The sequence below is a fragment of the Ciona robusta genome, chromosome 2 (genome assembly GCF_009617815.1).
Source record: "Ciona robusta chromosome 2, ASM961781v2".
Classification (NCBI taxonomy): Eukaryota; Metazoa; Chordata; class Ascidiacea; order Phlebobranchia; family Cionidae; genus Ciona; species Ciona robusta.
The window spans coordinates 3,007,835-3,025,283 of NC_143236.1; the positions used below are offsets into that span (position 1 = coordinate 3,007,835).

At 37.5% G+C, this 17,449-nt stretch overlaps 3 protein-coding genes across 5 annotated transcripts in view; 1 reads left to right on the top strand and 2 right to left on the bottom strand.

Annotated features, from left to right (window-relative positions):
- Nucleotides 1-5,546, bottom strand: part of LOC149740142 (laminin subunit alpha-5-like) — a 25,750-nt gene extending 20,204 nt beyond the window's left edge. For both annotated transcript variants that reach the window (XM_089872381.1, XM_089872382.1), the window contains exons 1-8: nucleotides 5,299-5,546; nucleotides 4,734-4,990; nucleotides 3,444-3,680; nucleotides 2,766-2,936; nucleotides 2,422-2,516; nucleotides 2,234-2,349; nucleotides 1,819-2,028; nucleotides 213-347 (exon numbers count right to left, since the gene is read on the bottom strand). In XM_089872381.1, coding sequence (XP_089728507.1) covers nucleotides 213-347; nucleotides 1,819-2,028; nucleotides 2,234-2,349; nucleotides 2,422-2,516; nucleotides 2,766-2,936; nucleotides 3,444-3,680; nucleotides 4,734-4,990; nucleotides 5,299-5,419 — 1,342 coding nt within the window. In that variant the 5' untranslated portion in view covers nucleotides 5,420-5,546. The remainder of the gene's footprint in view (nucleotides 1-212; nucleotides 348-1,818; nucleotides 2,029-2,233; nucleotides 2,350-2,421; nucleotides 2,517-2,765; nucleotides 2,937-3,443; nucleotides 3,681-4,733; nucleotides 4,991-5,298) is intronic.
- A 136-nt stretch (nucleotides 5,547-5,682) lies between these two features.
- On the top strand, nucleotides 5,683-13,586 carry LOC149740143 (uncharacterized). Of its 2 annotated transcripts, XM_089872387.1 has the most exons (14): nucleotides 5,683-6,084; nucleotides 6,230-6,365; nucleotides 6,523-6,648; nucleotides 7,535-7,673; nucleotides 8,118-8,421; nucleotides 8,655-8,810; nucleotides 9,159-9,425; nucleotides 9,953-10,441; nucleotides 10,497-10,606; nucleotides 10,707-10,846; nucleotides 11,320-11,411; nucleotides 11,699-11,780; nucleotides 12,004-12,372; nucleotides 12,969-13,586. In XM_089872387.1, exons 1-14 carry the CDS (start codon nucleotides 5,981-5,983, stop codon nucleotides 13,041-13,043), a joined length of 2,589 nt encoding a protein of 862 aa, XP_089728513.1. In that variant the 5' UTR covers nucleotides 5,683-5,980; the 3' UTR covers nucleotides 13,044-13,586. The 2 variants fall into 2 exon arrangements, with proteins under 2 accessions (XP_089728513.1, XP_089728514.1); XM_089872388.1 differs by lacking the exons at nucleotides 5,683-6,084; nucleotides 6,230-6,365 and having other exon boundaries at nucleotides 6,523-7,105.
- Nucleotides 13,053-16,937, bottom strand: LOC149740144 (fatty acid hydroxylase domain-containing protein 2-like). The gene is made up of 8 exons (XM_089872393.1): nucleotides 16,770-16,937; nucleotides 16,430-16,521; nucleotides 15,831-15,931; nucleotides 15,565-15,686; nucleotides 15,146-15,348; nucleotides 14,655-14,760; nucleotides 14,171-14,337; nucleotides 13,053-13,780 (listed from the first exon to the last, which is right to left on the bottom strand). The coding sequence occupies exons 1-8, from the start codon at nucleotides 16,806-16,808 to the stop codon at nucleotides 13,612-13,614; spliced, it is 999 nt and encodes a 332-aa protein (XP_089728519.1). The 5' UTR covers nucleotides 16,809-16,937; the 3' UTR covers nucleotides 13,053-13,611.
- Between the last annotated feature and the right edge of the window lie 512 nt (nucleotides 16,938-17,449).

The following is a 17,449-nucleotide window of genomic DNA, read 5'->3' on the forward strand; positions in this document are numbered from 1 at the left end:
GTATTTAAATGTGCAGCATTTATTTTGTGCGAAGAACTCAAAAACTATGTTTAGGTTACAGTGAATATATTTGTGTCTGTAAAGACAACCAAACTTGTGAGTGTTAAAAATCATAATACCAATTACGTCTTTACCTTGACCTGGAACTGATGGGAAAAAGTATTTTGTTTAATTGTATTATTTATTTCAGATTAAGATTAATTGTGACTTACGTCTGCATTCAGGGAAGTCATAATATCCAGGTGCACAACGATCACATCTGTCACCAGCATACTGAACTTTGCAATAACATCGACCAGTGTTTGGTTCACAGGATCCTACAGTGTAGGTGCTGTCACAGTCGCATGCTGAAATATAAAGGTTAACTTAGATAAATATGCTTTTGGATAGGTTGATATATGGCCATGCAAAATCTGCATATGGATGAAAAATTCAAACGCATCGCAATAAGATGAGCCATGCATTGTGAAGTGATCACATTTGCCCATGTACCAAATGGTGAATAGTTTAATGTTCTGCATACACAGTGGGGGTAGGTGATGGCAAGCAAAGTGCAGCATGAGAGATGGTGATGGCAGGCCTGGAAACTTTCTCTTTGCTGGGATGCTGGGCATGAGATTCGGTGCTTCGTCGTGCGCCATTCTCAACATTCGGGAAACAACAAGACCCACTGATATCAAAACTTGAAGCGGAATTGACATCTTCCACATCTGGAATTGGAGCAATTGTGGCCAACTTTACTGGAGGTATCATTTCAACAAGAAGATCTTCTTCAACCAACTCATCCACTGGACTAGTCAATGCTCGAGGAGTTTTTACAGTTGTTGCGGTTATGTCAACCGTGGAGGTAGATATTGTAGTTGATAGTGTAGAAGTTGTTGTTGATGTAACATTTATAATTGTTGTTTGAGTTGTTGCGGATAATATTTTGCTTGTAGCTGAACTTGTTGTCATCTCTTCTTTAGATAAAACTTTGTTGACTTTTATTTTCTTCGAACTGCTTTCATTAGAAGAAAATTTGGTGTCAAAATGGGCACTTGGTGTTGGCTGTATCTTCTTTGGAGTTAATACTTTGATTGGTTTTATTGGCAAGTTTTTAATTGCTTTATATTTATATGAAATAGAAGATGTAACGGATGGATTGAAATATTTCTTTGTTTTGTATTCAGATGTTAGTTTCCATTTGTGATATGCTTCAGCTACAAGCTTCCATACTAATACCATTCTTGTATGTTGATTTAATTGAGTTTTGCTCTTATGGCTTGATTTTTGTGCAGTAACGGCTAGTTTCTGTGCGGGTTTTACTATTGTCGGCTTCACTTTTATAGAATGGCTTTTTGATGTTGTTTTCAGAGGTACTGAATGAGTTGGTTGCTTTTCAGAAAAATCACCATTGACCGGTGTGTTAATTTCCTTATCATTGTTATCTGTCATTCCAATACTTGAGCTTGTATGACTTCCAATTGATAAACCATTGGGTACAAGATTATAACTAAAGTTTAAATGTGAAGAACTATTGGAATTTATCCTCTGTGATTTTGATGAATTTTCTTTTACAACTGTTTTGGGTGTTTCCAGTATAACGGATTGAGTTTGTTTAATCTCTCTGTAACTGCCAATTGCTAAAGGAAGAAAAACGCTTTTAACTCTATTGGCTGCAGTGTGGTTTTCTACAAAGCATAGATTCAAAACAGCCTGCACTCTGTGTGTGATGGAATACTAGGAAAATTGTAACACAACTTGAATCAATGAGAAAATCAAACCACTACAAAAGAAAACCACAAAACACGAAACAGACATGACGTGGCCTAAACTTACGTCTGCATCCATCTATACTCCGTGGGTCAACTGATGATGGTCTCCAATAACCACTGGCACATTGCTCACAGTTGATACCAGCCGTGTTATGAAGACAGTTCAGACAGACACCACCACCCTCGTAGTTTCCAGCAAGATCAATAGAAAGTCGTCTACGTGCCACATCTTCGTCATACTGACATTCTGAGCTGTGACCATGGCAGTTGCAGGCTAAAAAAGAGTTGAATGGTAATTTACGTAAGTTTCTGTTACAAGTAAAAGCATTACACAGATTTTGTTTTGCGCTTTCTATTAAAACTAGATGTGAATCACATCACATCATGTGATCAAAAACCATTCACACCCACAATATAGATAAAACTATATACTTTCTACTAAAAATAGATAACGTTATAAATTTAAATTTGGTATTTACCTTCACATTGGTTTGTAGATTCGGGAACAGCAGCTCTCCATGCCTTCTGTACATAACCTTCACAGCAACGTTCGCAGCTGTCGCCACAAGTGTTATGTCTGCACTCACACTTTAACCTAGACAAAAATTCAAATGTAGGCAAAAGTTATAGCAAGAATTTTAAAGAAGATTACTTTTGTTCTACTTACTTGTACTGGTCATTTTTATCTGGCAAGCACGTATCAGCGTGACCATTGCAAACACATCTTCCACCAATACTGATATCTTTGATACTGTAGTAGTACTGTGGGAAGCATAAAGGCAATGTAAATAACAACATAAATAAAAGATTAATAAATGTAACTTGTTTATCCTGCATAGGGGGAAATGACAGTTGTTAAAACAGGTTTGTCCTGTTTCAGACATCCTGCTTATTTGTTGTCACATATGTAACTTGGTAGGTGATAATTTTGTTGTATTATGCTATATTTAGTTGTGATATCTTTGTAAAAACGTATTACTGTTATTTTGTAATACACTTTTAGCTGTTTACCCGTCGAGTAACAGTTGGATCTTGTTCAGATATCGCCATCAAGTGTCCGAGAAGAGTTTTGGTCCTTAAGAAACGAAGACGAACATCTGTGGCTTTGCTCCACTCTTGCAATACGGTTGCATATGAAAAGTTATTTGCTCCAGGTCGTCCTTTTATCATTGACACAATAACCTAATTGAGGAGAAAACAGGAAATAAAATCAGTATACAGTAAGTTTGTTTTTACATTAACAAATAACCATCTGTGAATTATAAAAAAATAACTTAAAATTGTATCCAGTTACATTAACCTATGCGCGTCTCAAGATTCATTTTGAATTTGATAGCAGCTGTAAAATATTAAAGAGGTGGTGCTTTATACCACAATTCAGCCTTGGGGAAAAACAAGTCAGTAAGGATTTCCTGAATAGCACATAATGGCCACTTCAGGAAACGCGGTATTCTAAAATTATAAGACTGCAATGAGATTTTCTTAGTGGGACAAAATGAATGGGGGCAGGTAGTCTTTACATAGGATTTAAAGATTGAAAGGTTTACTTTACCAACCACATAATATAGCAGGGCAATATTTGTAAGCAAACACTGTTGCGTACACATATGGGACAAGCAAAATTGAGTAATATGAGAGCATTAAGCAAACAGCATGTGCAATTACACAGTGATGTGCAATGCTACCTACCTCTCCATTCTCCAAAGGCACAACACTGGAATAGTCAGAGGTACAGACAACACTGTCGTCCCTGGTGATTTCTTCAAGACTGTCCATTCCAAATAAGTTGAAACAGTCGCTGTTGGTATTTGCGAAATACTGCCACGGTTGGAAGGTCTCGCCATGATCAGAGGAGCGTTCCAAAACCCAGGTCCCAGCTCTTGGTGAGTTGGCGAACTTAATCAGGACATACGCAACATGGAACACCTACAAAGAATCGATTGTGTTAAAGTGTAGAAGTAATGTTTGGCATTTTTTTAAAACCAAAGCTAAAGAAGTAAATTTGTTACACGAATTGAGCAATTAAAGCTGTGGGTAGCGCTTGTGTACGTGTTAACTGATGGACGCTTTAATGACCTACATTTAATTAGTGTTAATTGTGGCTTAAAATTTCGTCCAGATCGAATTTAAATGGTGCCGCTTCTACTAGAACTGGGTGCAGCTAACAGCGGCCGATAATCCTAATTCGCGCCCTTGGGCGCTTCACCGACAGGAAGGCCAATAGACTAGCACAGCAGGCCACTTGTAAAGGAAACCGCAGTTTGTTTCCTGTGGCTGAGTATAACTACAGCGCTGAGAGCACGAAAATCTCGGGGAAAGCAACGGGAGATCGAAAGAAACAAAGCGCACTGGCCTAGAACGTTGCGGTATTGAGAGCGGAAACCAGTCATTCAGACGCCGAGCGTAACGTCGTCGCCGCTGATTCAATGGAACAGCGGCGTTTACACAATTAAAACTTAACGTTTTGAATGAGAGTTTAAGGCGAAGTGTCGAAGATCTTTCTATCTAAAGATCTCGTATATAAAGAGTAGGTATTGTTTTACTTCATGGTGTCAACCCATAAAACAAATAAACATTCACTATCAACAAGAGCCACATCACAAACCGCAAACGCATTGCAGGCATTCCGCCTCCAATCTTATCTAACCCTCGAGGGTCTACTCATTACAGTCAACCGTATTGTGGTGCTGTCTTCTTGAGGTATTGGCCTCTGTGTTTGCAGCTGTATGGTTTTATCGTTGCGATTTAACAGCAGCAGTTCACACGTATAAAAACCCGGGAGACGACGATATTGCATACCACAACCTATGACGTAATAGGCTGAACACAAATATGCGTCGTGCTTCGGTAAACGAGATGATCAAACAGCACCAAAAGCAGAACCACGGAACATGCTTGATTAACAAATACATTTACGTCCAGGTTTAACTGAAACTTTATATGGTAAGGTAGGTATAGAAGAACATTCAATCCACTTACTTGTCCGAGATGAATAGTGAGGTTCACTTTGTTGAACTGGCTCCCTCTGGAAAGTGGGGGGCTCTGCCACCATTTCTCAGTACCGTCGATTGCGTTCTTAACAGGGTGAGCTTTCTCTGGATTTGTGGCATCGCAGATGTCGCAAACCTGGCCCTGGTGAAGACTATTGCTGAATTCGAAGTTGGTACCTCCAGTCAGTTTGCAAAATAGTTCCTCATTTTCGTCACCGCACGTTGCCGTGGCTCCAATTTTCTTTCCTGCAAAATGTTTTTTTTTTTAACGAAAGGCTAACTTAAAGTTATGGAAAAAGATCGTTGAAGTAACCAATAAAAACTAGAGCTTTTGTTTCGCAGTGAAATGCAGACATTATCCATTGTTGCAGTATGATACCGACATACGATAGGCTACCGTAAAAACAACCATATATTGATATTCTTATTATTTAGTACAACAGAAATCGGAGTTAACGAAACAGATCGCAGCGCATATTAAATCCACAAATTGATCTAATAAGCCGACATTATAAATTCCGTACACAAGAAGTTATTTTCCAAATCCAACTTACCTGAAGCGATATTGAAATAAGGCGGGCTGAGCACATTTTGTTCAGTTACGACGAATATATCATCTCTTATTTGCCCTAAAGTTACACAAACCAGACCAAATGCTATCGCCAGGCGCAGCATATCGGCCTTATACTGTAAATGTACGACTCGAAGAATTCTTTACTATCTCTCACTTTCTTTGTAATCAACAAATCAGACTCGAGACGTATTCGCTTCGTCAATTTGTGTCGAATGATTACTGTCGCGACATCCCCGGTTCTTGAAGGTTGCACGCCTCGCTAGTCGGCTATAGAGAAAAAGGCTAGCGGCTCGAATCGGCACTCTCCTATTTTTTCTGTTTCTCCCATTGTCTGAGAGTTCCAGCTGACCCCTGGGCAAGATTTCGCGCAAATCGCGATGCGTTTATCGTGCCCTTTGTTACGTTTTATTGATGGCACAAGACAATAGCTCTAAAATTTGCAGTTTTTATTCCTGACCTCAATTCAGACATATAAACAATCACCAAAATGACGCAATACAGACCTCTCACGTTTCTAAATGACGTCTCAATACCACACTGTGGAATCATACGACGTATTATGATACTTCAGTGGAATTAAAAATCAATACAAACCTGAATCAAAAGCACATGATCAAATGAACGTATAAGTCAAGGCCTTGTATAAAACTACGCTCAATACAATGTTAAAGCAGGATTTATTGGACTGCATTCATTCGAAAGCTCGCTGGAATGCGGTCCATCAAAGCAAGAAGGTCAGCTTTGAGACCAATCCAAACTTAGAAAGGTAATTTAATTGACTCAAGTAGTTTTTATAGCGTATAAACACTTTGTAACGCATGCTCCAAAGTATTTTAATCTCTAAACTAAATCTTAACATATCATATTTTTTTAATTTAAATTCCAGCAATTATTACTCACTTTCTACACAGAAATGTAGACCTTAACCGGGCTGTTCAAGAGCTGCTGTATTTGCCTGATTATAACCTTGCTGAAACACGACCTTCGGAGCTGTTGGGCGAACGCTATGGTCAAAAACACCCGATTTTTACAGTGCAGGATATAACGGTAAATGTGCGTTGAATTAATTCCTGTTCAAGGAGTTTACATATACATTTCAGTCTCAGGTCTGGAATTATTTACAGACTGAAGCTAAAACAAGTCATAAATTGAATTTGACAATGGTATTATATTAGCAATTTCTTTCCTTTTCTATTTAACACAGGGAAGACAATTTTGGCCATTCGTCGCCAGTGATCTGTGGTTTGATTGTTCGTCACTCCGCGTCACAGAGGGAAGGCTGTTGAACGCTTTACGCCAAACTTTTAGAGAACTGGAAAAGGCCGGACATGTGAGTTTTAGGTTAGGAAACGTTGGTTGCAACGACAACAATTATAAAACGTTAGAAACGTTACTGTGTAAATAGGTGCATTAATGCGTTTATAAGTTGTATCGTAGGAATTATTAAACACTCATTAGACTCAATGCGCAATGTATCCGGAAACGAATATGTAACTACAAACACAATTTTATCACATTTGTTATGGAAACTTTTTTATGCTAATCGTCACAAATGACTTAGTTAAAGAAAACATTTGCTTGCGAAACGCTACCGATCGCCGACTGTTTAATTACGGCTCCAGACACTAGAACACATAAAGCCACGGCAGGGTGTGACTAGAACATGTAACCACTGTCTGAAACGTAAGCAACCGGGCAAGATCAGCTTGACGTCATATACTATTGTTTGAGTAACCCGGATAAAGAATGCTTAAGTAGGCCAAGTACAAAAACAGAAACAATTTGAGGTTTGGTGTAAAAACTTGTATAGAAGTGCAAATATAAACAAGAGAAACGCTTGCGTGAATGTGCGTAGTGATGATTCACGTTCTATATAGTTTGTGTGACCAGACACTTAGACAGAATGTGTCAAAACCGATTTAAAAATATCTAGCATTTTAAAAGTCTGATGATTTCTACGTAACTGAATACGTTTTCATATTCCCACGAGACAGAAGAAAGTCTCTGTGGCACTATGTTCTCATTCAAACAATAAAAGCTGTAATGTATAAGCTTCACCATAAGAAAGCAGCTTTTACATTACACCCTCAATGCGCCATTATCGAAAAGTATGAGTTCGTATAAATATCTAACACAATTTAAACTATTTTGAAGCTAAATACACAGTTTGTCACATTTGTCTTTGCTCAAATATAACTATAACAATATTGTCATAGGTGGTAAAATACACAACCGATATCTACGAAAGCGTATTCACTTCTCGTAACCGAACCTGTTTAAAGACAACGTATCTCGAATCGCTTCCCAAGGATTGTCAGAGCATAAACACTATTTCTGATTCAACTAAAAGTGCAGGTTGGATTCTTAAAATTTCTTATAAACCAAACATAATATTTGTGGTCAGTTTCATTACTTTTGTGAATTTAATCTCCATATAAAAATGTGTCATTTGTGCCAGTAATTGCATACGTGTGAGTTTAAAGATCATCATAACATTTTGAACATTTTACTTCAAAACACAAAATGTGGGGAAAGATAGGACGCCTTTTTATTCCATTTTCTCGTCACATTTGGTAGTAAACAAAGAACATTCAAAGAATTATAAAACCTTATTCTTATGACTCCTGTAGACCGTTGTTAATTGTTTAAACTTCGATCAGGATGTTTGGATATAATGTGCTAAAGGTCTCCCATCTTCCCCCACAGTACTATATTTTAAAATTTTCGCCGTTAAAAAATATAAAATAGCTGAAGTAACTGACGCAGTCGGGTAAATTATAACTGCCGTTTCTTATATAGTGGGTGAAGCTATGGACGAAGAGATGTCAAAAATTACGTTTACTTACTATGGGACCTCAATTGATCAATTATATGACGTACTCAAACGCGAGTCACTTTGTGACGTCACAGTAGAAGAAATACGAAGGCAAAACGTAACCAAAGAAGAGCAAGATATTGCAGGGCGATTACCCACTTTGCAAAAACTATGCAAGAAAAGTAATATATTTTCAAGTTCCCGAAAAGAGCAGATCAACGACCTGCGTTCAAATTCAAGGCAAAGGAATTGGAATATTCCCGAACCTCAGCGGTATTTAAATAAAAGGTAAATTTTCTTTCTGTTTCTCGTCCTAATTGTTAGTAAACAAGGAATATTTACAAAGTGTATCTAACCGCAGCCCCGCGACCCCAAAAGAGCGTTATTAATTGTTCAAACACAGGTCAGGAAATATGGAATATAGATGCTAACGGTACCCCATTTTATCCCACAGTACTATATATAAAAGGTATTATGAAACATATTGCATGATAACTTAAACCATGTGTATACGAACACAGGCCGTGTGCCGTCGGACGTCGTCCTAATCACCAACTAAATCAATTGATGACGCAACGAAAAGAGGCGATGACGTCACTAATGAACCCACTCAACCGTCACCTGCTGATGGAGAAGATTCAGATAAAGAGAAGTCAAATAGCAAGGAGGAAAACGCTGTAAGCGGTGTATTGAGAATTATATTTTATAGTGAACATTTTAAAAATATAGGTATTGAACTAATGATGTGCTTTGTGTATTAGGAAGGAGTAAGACGGGGCATGCTTTATTCTGTTTTCTCGTCGCATTTGGTAGTAAATAAAAATGTTTACATAATTATATAACTGTAATCTAGTGATTTTAAAAAAGTATAATGAGTTGTTCAGGACACAATACGGAAATATAGGGTTTAGGTGCAAAATACCCCACTGTATTTTATATGCTTTTGCTTTACTTTACATTTTGACTTTTCCCTACGTATAATACATATCGTATGTCACACTTTTATTATTTTTCTTGACCTCCAGGCACGGGATGCTCAATACTGCGTTTCATAAATCTACCGACCCGTACGAAAAGTGGTGGTTCCACTCCAATGACCTGATGTCCAACGTAAACGTGAAGCAGGTAGACCAAACTGCCTCCAACACTTCGTTCTTCGGTAACAGCTGGATACTTGACACTGTGACGTCATCAAACAATGACGCAGGGGAGAGGATCTCTTTCACCTCAACCAAAAAAAGAACATCTGGAGATATTCTTGTTGAAAACTTGGCTGCAGTTGATACTTGGAAGTAAGTTTTTAATACTTTACAGTGAATGAATGGTTGAATGACACTTAGAGGAGTTTAACGACAGTTTTACAACCCGGGTGTCCTTTTCCATACATCTTCCCCAGCCCGAGTTACAAAGCATTAAATAAATTTATGGGTGAATGTGCTAATTATTTTAATTTTTTGCATACATTTAGACAAAGCTATCATATTTGGACAACTTATTAGCGATCACTGGGTTGAGCCAGGTCCGTTGAGTGTTTTACCCAATAAGAACACACAATTGGTAGTAGTTGCGAGAATTAAACTCGCAACGCAATCGCTCTAGTCACTATACGCCCATGGGCACGGCAAATATTTAGACAAAAAATATTTAGATAAAAAAACATTGGAAAACGTCTAAAAATCTGTTCCTGTAAAACGTACTGTTCCTGTAAAACGTGTTAAAGTAACTGTGGTACAAAGGGACACATTTTCATGTTATGTCCCGTTTTTCCCCACCCTATACTATATATATAACTTGTATGAAACTTTACTTTTTTCCGCAGGTGCCAATGCGACATTTGCACAGGTGCCTTCCTGCAGCTCAACCAAGACTTATTGGCTAGATCTAGCCCTGGTGACTTTGTTTTGAGCATGAGGCAAAGTGGGAATCGTAGCGGAAAGCCAGCTGTCAACGGTAAAAAAGGAAACCGCCGAAATTCAAAGTGGGCTGGCAAGAACAAGGACCAGCAGGACGAAGGAAAACACAGACCGCGCAGTTCAATAAAACCAAAGTCGTCCAGTGGAAGCGACGGCCTAAGTAAATCGAGGACGGCATCAGCTAAATCAAGAATCGATTCAGCAAATTCGAAACCAACATCACAAATAGCAAACAGCAACTCCACAAAATCGAAAATTGATTCCAATCATTCAAAGTCAGACTCCAACAAGACGTCAGTTTCGAAAAAGACAGTTGACGAAACGGGAGATACGCACAATCGTAAAAGTTCTGCAAAGAAACCCAAGCCTGGCGCAAAAACCAAAAGAGGGCAACAGTATGTATTCTGTAATGCGTCGCAACTGGTTATATATTGTCGTTTCTTTTTCCAGGAAACGTCGAAATTCCAAAGTTCCGCTCAACAACGACATCTGGTGGGAAAGTTTAAGCACATATGTTACTCCCCACTGGAAAGCAAAGGCAGGCGCAAAATCACGAAGGAGTAAGTTATTTGTTAAGTGTTTACAAACCTTGTACCCTTGATGTAACGCTGCATAAAATGTAACTACCGCCTCTTTAAGGATTAACCATTTGCGTTTAAGGTGAGGAAAAATCGGACGACTTTTCACTGAATGTTGCCAATACTGACACAAACTCGATCAATGTCAACAAACTAAAAATAAGTTACAGTTTCGATCGATTAAGAAGTAAAAAAGAGAAACGATCAAGTATAACGTCACAGGTAATCTTTATATCTTAATAACGGTATGGGCTCAATAATGCTTGTCGCTGCTACTATTATGGACATGTATGTCCCCCTGGACAGGCGTAAAGAAAATAACAATCCTTCACAAACTTACATTCGTGATAACTTGTATGCACGAGAGTGAGGTGAATATAACAGAACATCAGTCTCATGACAGTTGTTCTGTTGTCTTTCCGTCACATGAGGATAAAAAAATTATCTTTAACCTTTTTAACCATATGGTATCTTATGAAACTATCATAGAATGAATGAATGAATGAATGAATGAATGAATGAATGAATGAATGAATGAATGAATGTAATGAATGTAATTCATTCATTCATTCATTCATTCATTCATCATAGAATTTCGCATAACCAACATTAAAACTATATAATCAAGCAAAAAAACAACAAGAATGGGAAAATATTCATCATGTAAATCAAATGTGCTTTTGATGTTCTTTTAGGATGATAACGCCACAACTGAAATAAAAGTAGTGATAACACGTGCTGTCTCAATGAACTCGAAGGCATTGAACGCTCATGGAATTCTTTATACGTAAGTTTTTTGCTGGGAAAGACGCTTTAACTAACAAATATTCTAGTTCATATAGATTTTCTAGTGTGACCTAGTCCATATTTTTTTACAGCAAATTTAATGTTCATGTCGAAACTGCGTGCAGTTACATGTTGTCATGCTGATGGTACAGGGGACAAATAAACGGAATTTTTTTGAAAACTGGTAGAAATAAATTAAAAGAGTTGATTAACGCCGCTAAGTCACGATTGGACATTAAATCGTACAGCGATATTTTGATTAACTTAGTTATAATTTTTTACATTTAGTTATGTTCCGGGAGCATCGAAAGATTTCAGAAAGCTTCAACTTCCTGCTGACGTAAGAAAGTCTGGAATTCCTGAACCAGAGGTGAGCTGCATAGTAGGGTGGGGTAAAATGGGACATATTTTTATTCTTTTTTCTCTTCCCATTTGGAATTAAACAAAGAAACCGTAGCCACGCACTAATCTAAAAGAGTACTGTTAATTATTAAAATCCGATCAGTAAATGTGGGTTCTCGGTTTTATTTTTTTTATCCCAGAGTACTATAAGTTACGATAAAAAATTAGCGGAAGTTTTTTTTACATGTTAGGACCACGTCGGTGATACTGAACAAGAAATTCTTGGGACATACCACGAAAAAGCTCCAAATACGAAAAAAACTCTGACCGACTCCGAGCACGCGTTAGTCTTTGAAACAACTATTGTGCCACCCACTTTGCCGGACAACAAACTTGAAAACTCGGACTCGAAGTGTTTTGAATTTCTGACATCCCCAAAATCCTGTGCGTTCATGGCAGATCAGAATGCTTCCTGCCAGGACGAACAACCCAGCCTGCCTTATGAAAATGAACAATTTTTCGAAACCGCCTTACCGAAGGAATTTGCAGCCCTATGCGTCGCCTCCTTGCGGTTGTTTGTGGTCAGGACCGAAACGGTGATGACGAGCAATGGTTTCAAGGTTGGTGTTGTGCAGCTGTTTGTTGTCTGTTGTATTTAATACTTTTCTAACTATCCGTGATAACAGGTCAAATTATTAAGTTAGGCTATATGTCGTCTAATGTTACATACTGTCTGTCCTCCTGTACAGAGGATATGGTTTCGAGGCTCGACGTTGCCATTATTGTGGGCGTATATGACCAGAACAGACTTAAAGGGGATCGACAATTTATTTTAAAAGTGGTACTTATACGGGTTATCCCAGTGGTCAGCCATACAAAAAATATACAGAATAGTCACCCACAAAGTCAGGTATGCGGTACCTTATAAATGGGCACAGGTTGTATATGAAATGCCCGGTCTCTCGCCAGGCGAGGATAAATATATAGCAGGGTAGAGAAGATGGGACATCTTTTCGTTTTATTTTCTCGTCCTATTTAGTAGTAAACGAAGAACATTCAAAGAATTATAAAACCGTATCCTTACGACTCCCATAGACCGAGTTAATTGTTTAAAACACGTTCAGGATATTTGGACATCAGGTGCTAAAACTAAAAGTGTCCCATCTTTCCCCGCCCCAATATATTACCTTCATTCACTGTCCAATATATTTGACAGAGAGTTGACAGTCTTACGATCAACCGAACGCCGCTGTTTACATACGGAGAGGATAGTAAACAACAAAAGAAATAAGAAACCAAGTTGCTACATTATGAAATTTATTATATTACCGATAAAGGGGCTGATACAGCGGTTTAACGTCACTTAAAACAAACCACAGCGGTATACGTGTAATAATGGAAAACCATAACACATGAATTAAAGCTATATCATGCAGATTTTAAAACGTATATTAAATTACTTTTTTACATATAACTTCTTCAGTTACTTTAACACAACACAGCTGGTAAAGTAGTTAATCTCGTTTTAGCGTTTATTATGAACTGTTTTGACTTAAATCATTGCTATATTAATTTATTTTGTATGCGGCAGTTTACACCACAGACTCAATATGATCAGTATTCACATTCGACAAATATGCTGAATATAACACAAGTACATCAACATCATTAGTTCAGGTAAGAACAAAACCACCATGCTTTTACATTAAAATCATTCACAAGTCACACAGCACACAAAAACAAAAGTGCTTAATGTAGTTTGGAAAATATAGTTGAAGAACAGTTTTACATATTCATAACATCATATTAATATAAGGCAAACAAAAAAAAGTTCCAACACAAAAGCATTAATTGAGTTATTATTCGCCTTTGGCTGATTTTTCGGGCATCTCCTCTGGAAAAACCTGTTTGAGTGGTGTCAACCCAAAGTACATGATATGTCGCTGGTAGTTCTTACTTGCACGAAACTGACCATCGGTGTTGTGGAGTCTGTCAAGAATACCAAGCACCCCATAGCACTGGTTGAATCTGAAACATGAATGGTAATTATTTTCCAGCGCTGTGGCATAGTTGTAAGCATGCACTGTCTCCAACTTAGAAGCTGCGAGTTCAAGGCTCGCTGCTGCCACCAGTGTGGGTGATCTTAGGCAAGGCACTTAATGGCAGTTGACACAACAGTAATCACTAATGGGTTGTCTAAATTATCAACCATATAGGAAAAACAAATGCCCTCTTATGTAGTAACTTGAAAGTGAGCGTCTTCCCGTCATGCGCCAATAAAGCAAATTACATTTATTCATTTATAATGTACTAAACTAACTTCACTATTAAAATATTTTTAAAAGTAACAAATACTGGCGTGGCTGCTAAATTCATAAAATATAATTAATGATAAAGAGCTCACAAAAAACGACTTACTTGAGGTGATGGTAGTCGTGTTGCTCAGCTGATGGAAAGCTAGGGAAGTGATAACCACTGTGTGAGTTTGAGGTGTTCAGCAATGCCATTGCCATCCATAACCACATAGTAGAAACATGGCAACCAACTAAAAGTGGACCACAGAATACAGGGATGTGGTTTGACAGCTGGGGTGGAAAAACAAGATTCACCAAGATATTATTTGCATTGTGTTGTCAGAATAAGTTATTGTTTTGATATAAGAAGATGGCATGAACTTTCTTCTGTTCAATACCATCTAATCTAATGTTACATATTGTCCATTTGCCTTTACACCAGAGATATGTTTTTGAGGCTTGTCGCTGCCACCATTGTGGGCTACTGGGCCTATATGTATACTTTGTAATTTTTCAGTTCTTGGACAGTTCTGCATTTCTTGTTTAAGATTAGATGGATGACAAATGGAGGTTGTTTATTTATTTTATTTAAAATTTATGATACTTACAATGTTTTCAATAGGATGGGAATACAGTCCAACGATGCCAATAGGAGCCGTCCATTCATGATGAACTTTGTGAACGTGTTTATATAGTTTTGGGTGGTGCAGCAACCTAATAACACAACATACTTTCGGTTGGTGGCAAAACTAACAAGTAGACCAATGTACACTATTTTAGTATTTGCTAAACAAAATTGGGATAATAATAGGTTTTCTTCTTGCCAATTGGTATGAAAAGATTTCATTATCCCATTTTCATAGTAATTTAAAGTTTAAAAATACATACACAGTTATTTGACAGCGATTGAACAAGCCAGTAGCTACACTGACAGCTGGATTAAGTTAAAACCATAACATAACAAAGGAAACGATTTTCCATTGCTGCTGTTCAAAGAACTGAGTATCAGTTTGACTGGCACATCTTAGTAATTATTATATTGTACATCGTACTATTGTGTATGGGTTGTCAAATGAATCAAAATCAAACAAACACTGACCTGTGACTGTAGTAGAACAAAACTTCCTCCACCAACACACAAGCAACAAGATGTAGAAGGACACACTGAAACGTGGGCAGTTCTGGACCACAGGACACTCCACGCCATAAAAACAGAGGGTAGCAGAGGTAAAGAAAGGCACCACCCATCACTTCATTCAGCACCACAACTAAAATGCCCTTTTTGACCTTCTTTATATCAACCTATGTATTAAGTCAACGTATGTATTAAGTCAATCTAATATCGAATCAACAAACATGGGTACAAAGTGTAGCAGAGATTGCATCAGTCTTATGGGCTTAGTGTGTTGACATTTACATGACAGAAAAGTGTAAGAGAGAGTTTATTAGTCTTATACATGGGCCTACCTGTTGACATTTATGCATTAATGTTTGGTATGGTCATGACACAATACTTACTGGAACATTCTTATCTTCTTGTATTTTGTAGGCCTGTAAAAATTTCGGTCGACCAGTAATATCCACAAAAAGGAGGAAAATATTGTAACTCCAGAATGAAACCAATGTCACAATTGCAGTACCTATAAGTATCATTATTAAAAAAGTGAGAAGAAAGGAAAAGAAAGTATTTTTAACAATAAGCGATTTTACTCATTTATACTAGTAAAGCCAATGATAAAAATCATTTCATTTAAAAAAAAAGCGAAACACATTACACTACCCACCTCCAAAGAAAAGAGATTTTTCACTTGCGAACATACTTATAAATGAAAGCCACACTGTTTGCCAAAAGTTGTGTGAGACTCCCCAAATATGTTGTAGGTGCCTGAGGTAAAGAAAACATATATTAGTTGATATATTAGTTCTTTTTTCAATTTGTCCGGCGCCGTGGTATAGTGGTTATCGCGCCTGCCTGTAACCATTAGGTAATGGGTTCAAGGCTCGTTGCTGCTACCATTGTGGGCGTATGTGTCCTTGGGCAAGACACTTAACGACAATTGCTCCAACCCAGTGGTCACTAATGGGTTGTCCAAATTATCAGCCATACATAAAAAAAAGAAAAAATTCCCCAAAAAATAATCACCCTCAAAGTAACATACATGGTAACTCGTAAGCTGGCACGAGGTGTTAAACCCGTGTGATAACGACTGTCGTTTTCCGGCCACGCGAGGATAAAGTAAGTTACATTCATTTACATTCAATTTGTTTGTGCAATTGCAATTATTAAAAAAAATGCAGATTTAAATCTAGGAAAATATAATAAACCAATTGAATATATGTATTTAAAAATCATTACCGAGATAGAAAGCGTGAATTAACTTACCAAGTTAATGAATTTCTAGCAGCAGCCAGCAGTAATATAGATGTTCCAACAATAAAAACTGCAGATTTCACTGAAGATCCAAAATTTCTCATCTAAAAAAGACAAAAGGAAACTGAATGTTTAGGCGCTTTAAAATACCAAGCATTTTAATTATCGACATATACACGGGATTAAACAACTTGTAGTTATATTGATAATTTAAAACCCTGTATGCTAAGACCAACTACCTCCTATAGGTACATTCGTAAACAATACTCAAGACCTTGGCAGCATTGAACTTTTGCAAATTGCGGAAGCAATTAGCTTAAATGCCAAGTATTATAAAAGAACATAAATTTACCTGAGAAGACAGAGTTGTGGGCCTAGTACGCACGTCCATTTTAAATGAATTCAACGTTCTACTGGGAAGTCCGCTGGTTATATCTGCGCTTACTGCTGTAAGTGAATCAACGCTAACAACTCTTTCGTTTTTGTTCACTGCTATGCTAGGTTTGTTTACATTTTGAAGAACCTTTGATTGGTCTATTATGATTGGTTAGTTTCGCACGTGCTTCGTGACGTCATGGGGCGTGATATTTATTTATTAGATTGAATTAGCACATGACGTTGCTGGTTCGGTTCAAAACACTGTTATGTAATACTTCATTGCGGGTATTGCATAAAATTGCGCTTTAGTGAATATCCTTTAACGGTTTAGGCGTAATCTAAACTAGATTTCTATCGATATTTGGCATCCTGGGTTTTCCCACGCTATTTTATGGAGGATAAATACATATTATGTATGCCTCAGGTGTTACACCGAGTTAGAAACCAAAGCTGCAGGCCTATCGTTTAACATGAAGTTTGTGTAGTATCTTGAAGTAACCTTTAACTAAATGTACATTAAATACAGCCGCACCACAACAAGTGCGCTGAGCATGATAAGAAAACAAAGAAAATTTTTTTTAAGTAAATAACAAACGAGCGGTTTTAATTGTAAAAACACGATCAGGAAATACGGTGTGTACAATCTTATCCACA

Bases quoted from the DNA above. Each gene is read 5' to 3' on its own strand.
- LOC149740143 (XM_089872387.1), top strand. From the start codon at position 5,981: ATGTTAAAGCAGGATTTATTGGACTGCATTCATTCGAAAGCTCGCTGG. The intron at 6,085-6,229 runs GTAATTTAATTG...CTTTCTACACAG, and splicing joins ACCAATCCAAACTTAGAAAG to AAATGTAGACCTTAACCGGG. The intron at 6,366-6,522 runs GTAAATGTGCGT...TATTTAACACAG, and splicing joins TTACAGTGCAGGATATAACG to GGAAGACAATTTTGGCCATT.
- LOC149740144 (XM_089872393.1), bottom strand. From the start codon at position 16,808: ATGGACGTGCGTACTAGGCCCACAACTCTGTCTTCTCAG. The intron at 16,522-16,769 runs GTAAATTTATGT...TGTCTTTTTTAG, and splicing joins CCACAACTCTGTCTTCTCAG to ATGAGAAATTTTGGATCTTC. The intron at 15,349-15,564 runs GTAAGTATTGTG...CTTAATACATAG, and splicing joins AAGAAGATAAGAATGTTCCA to GTTGATATAAAGAAGGTCAA.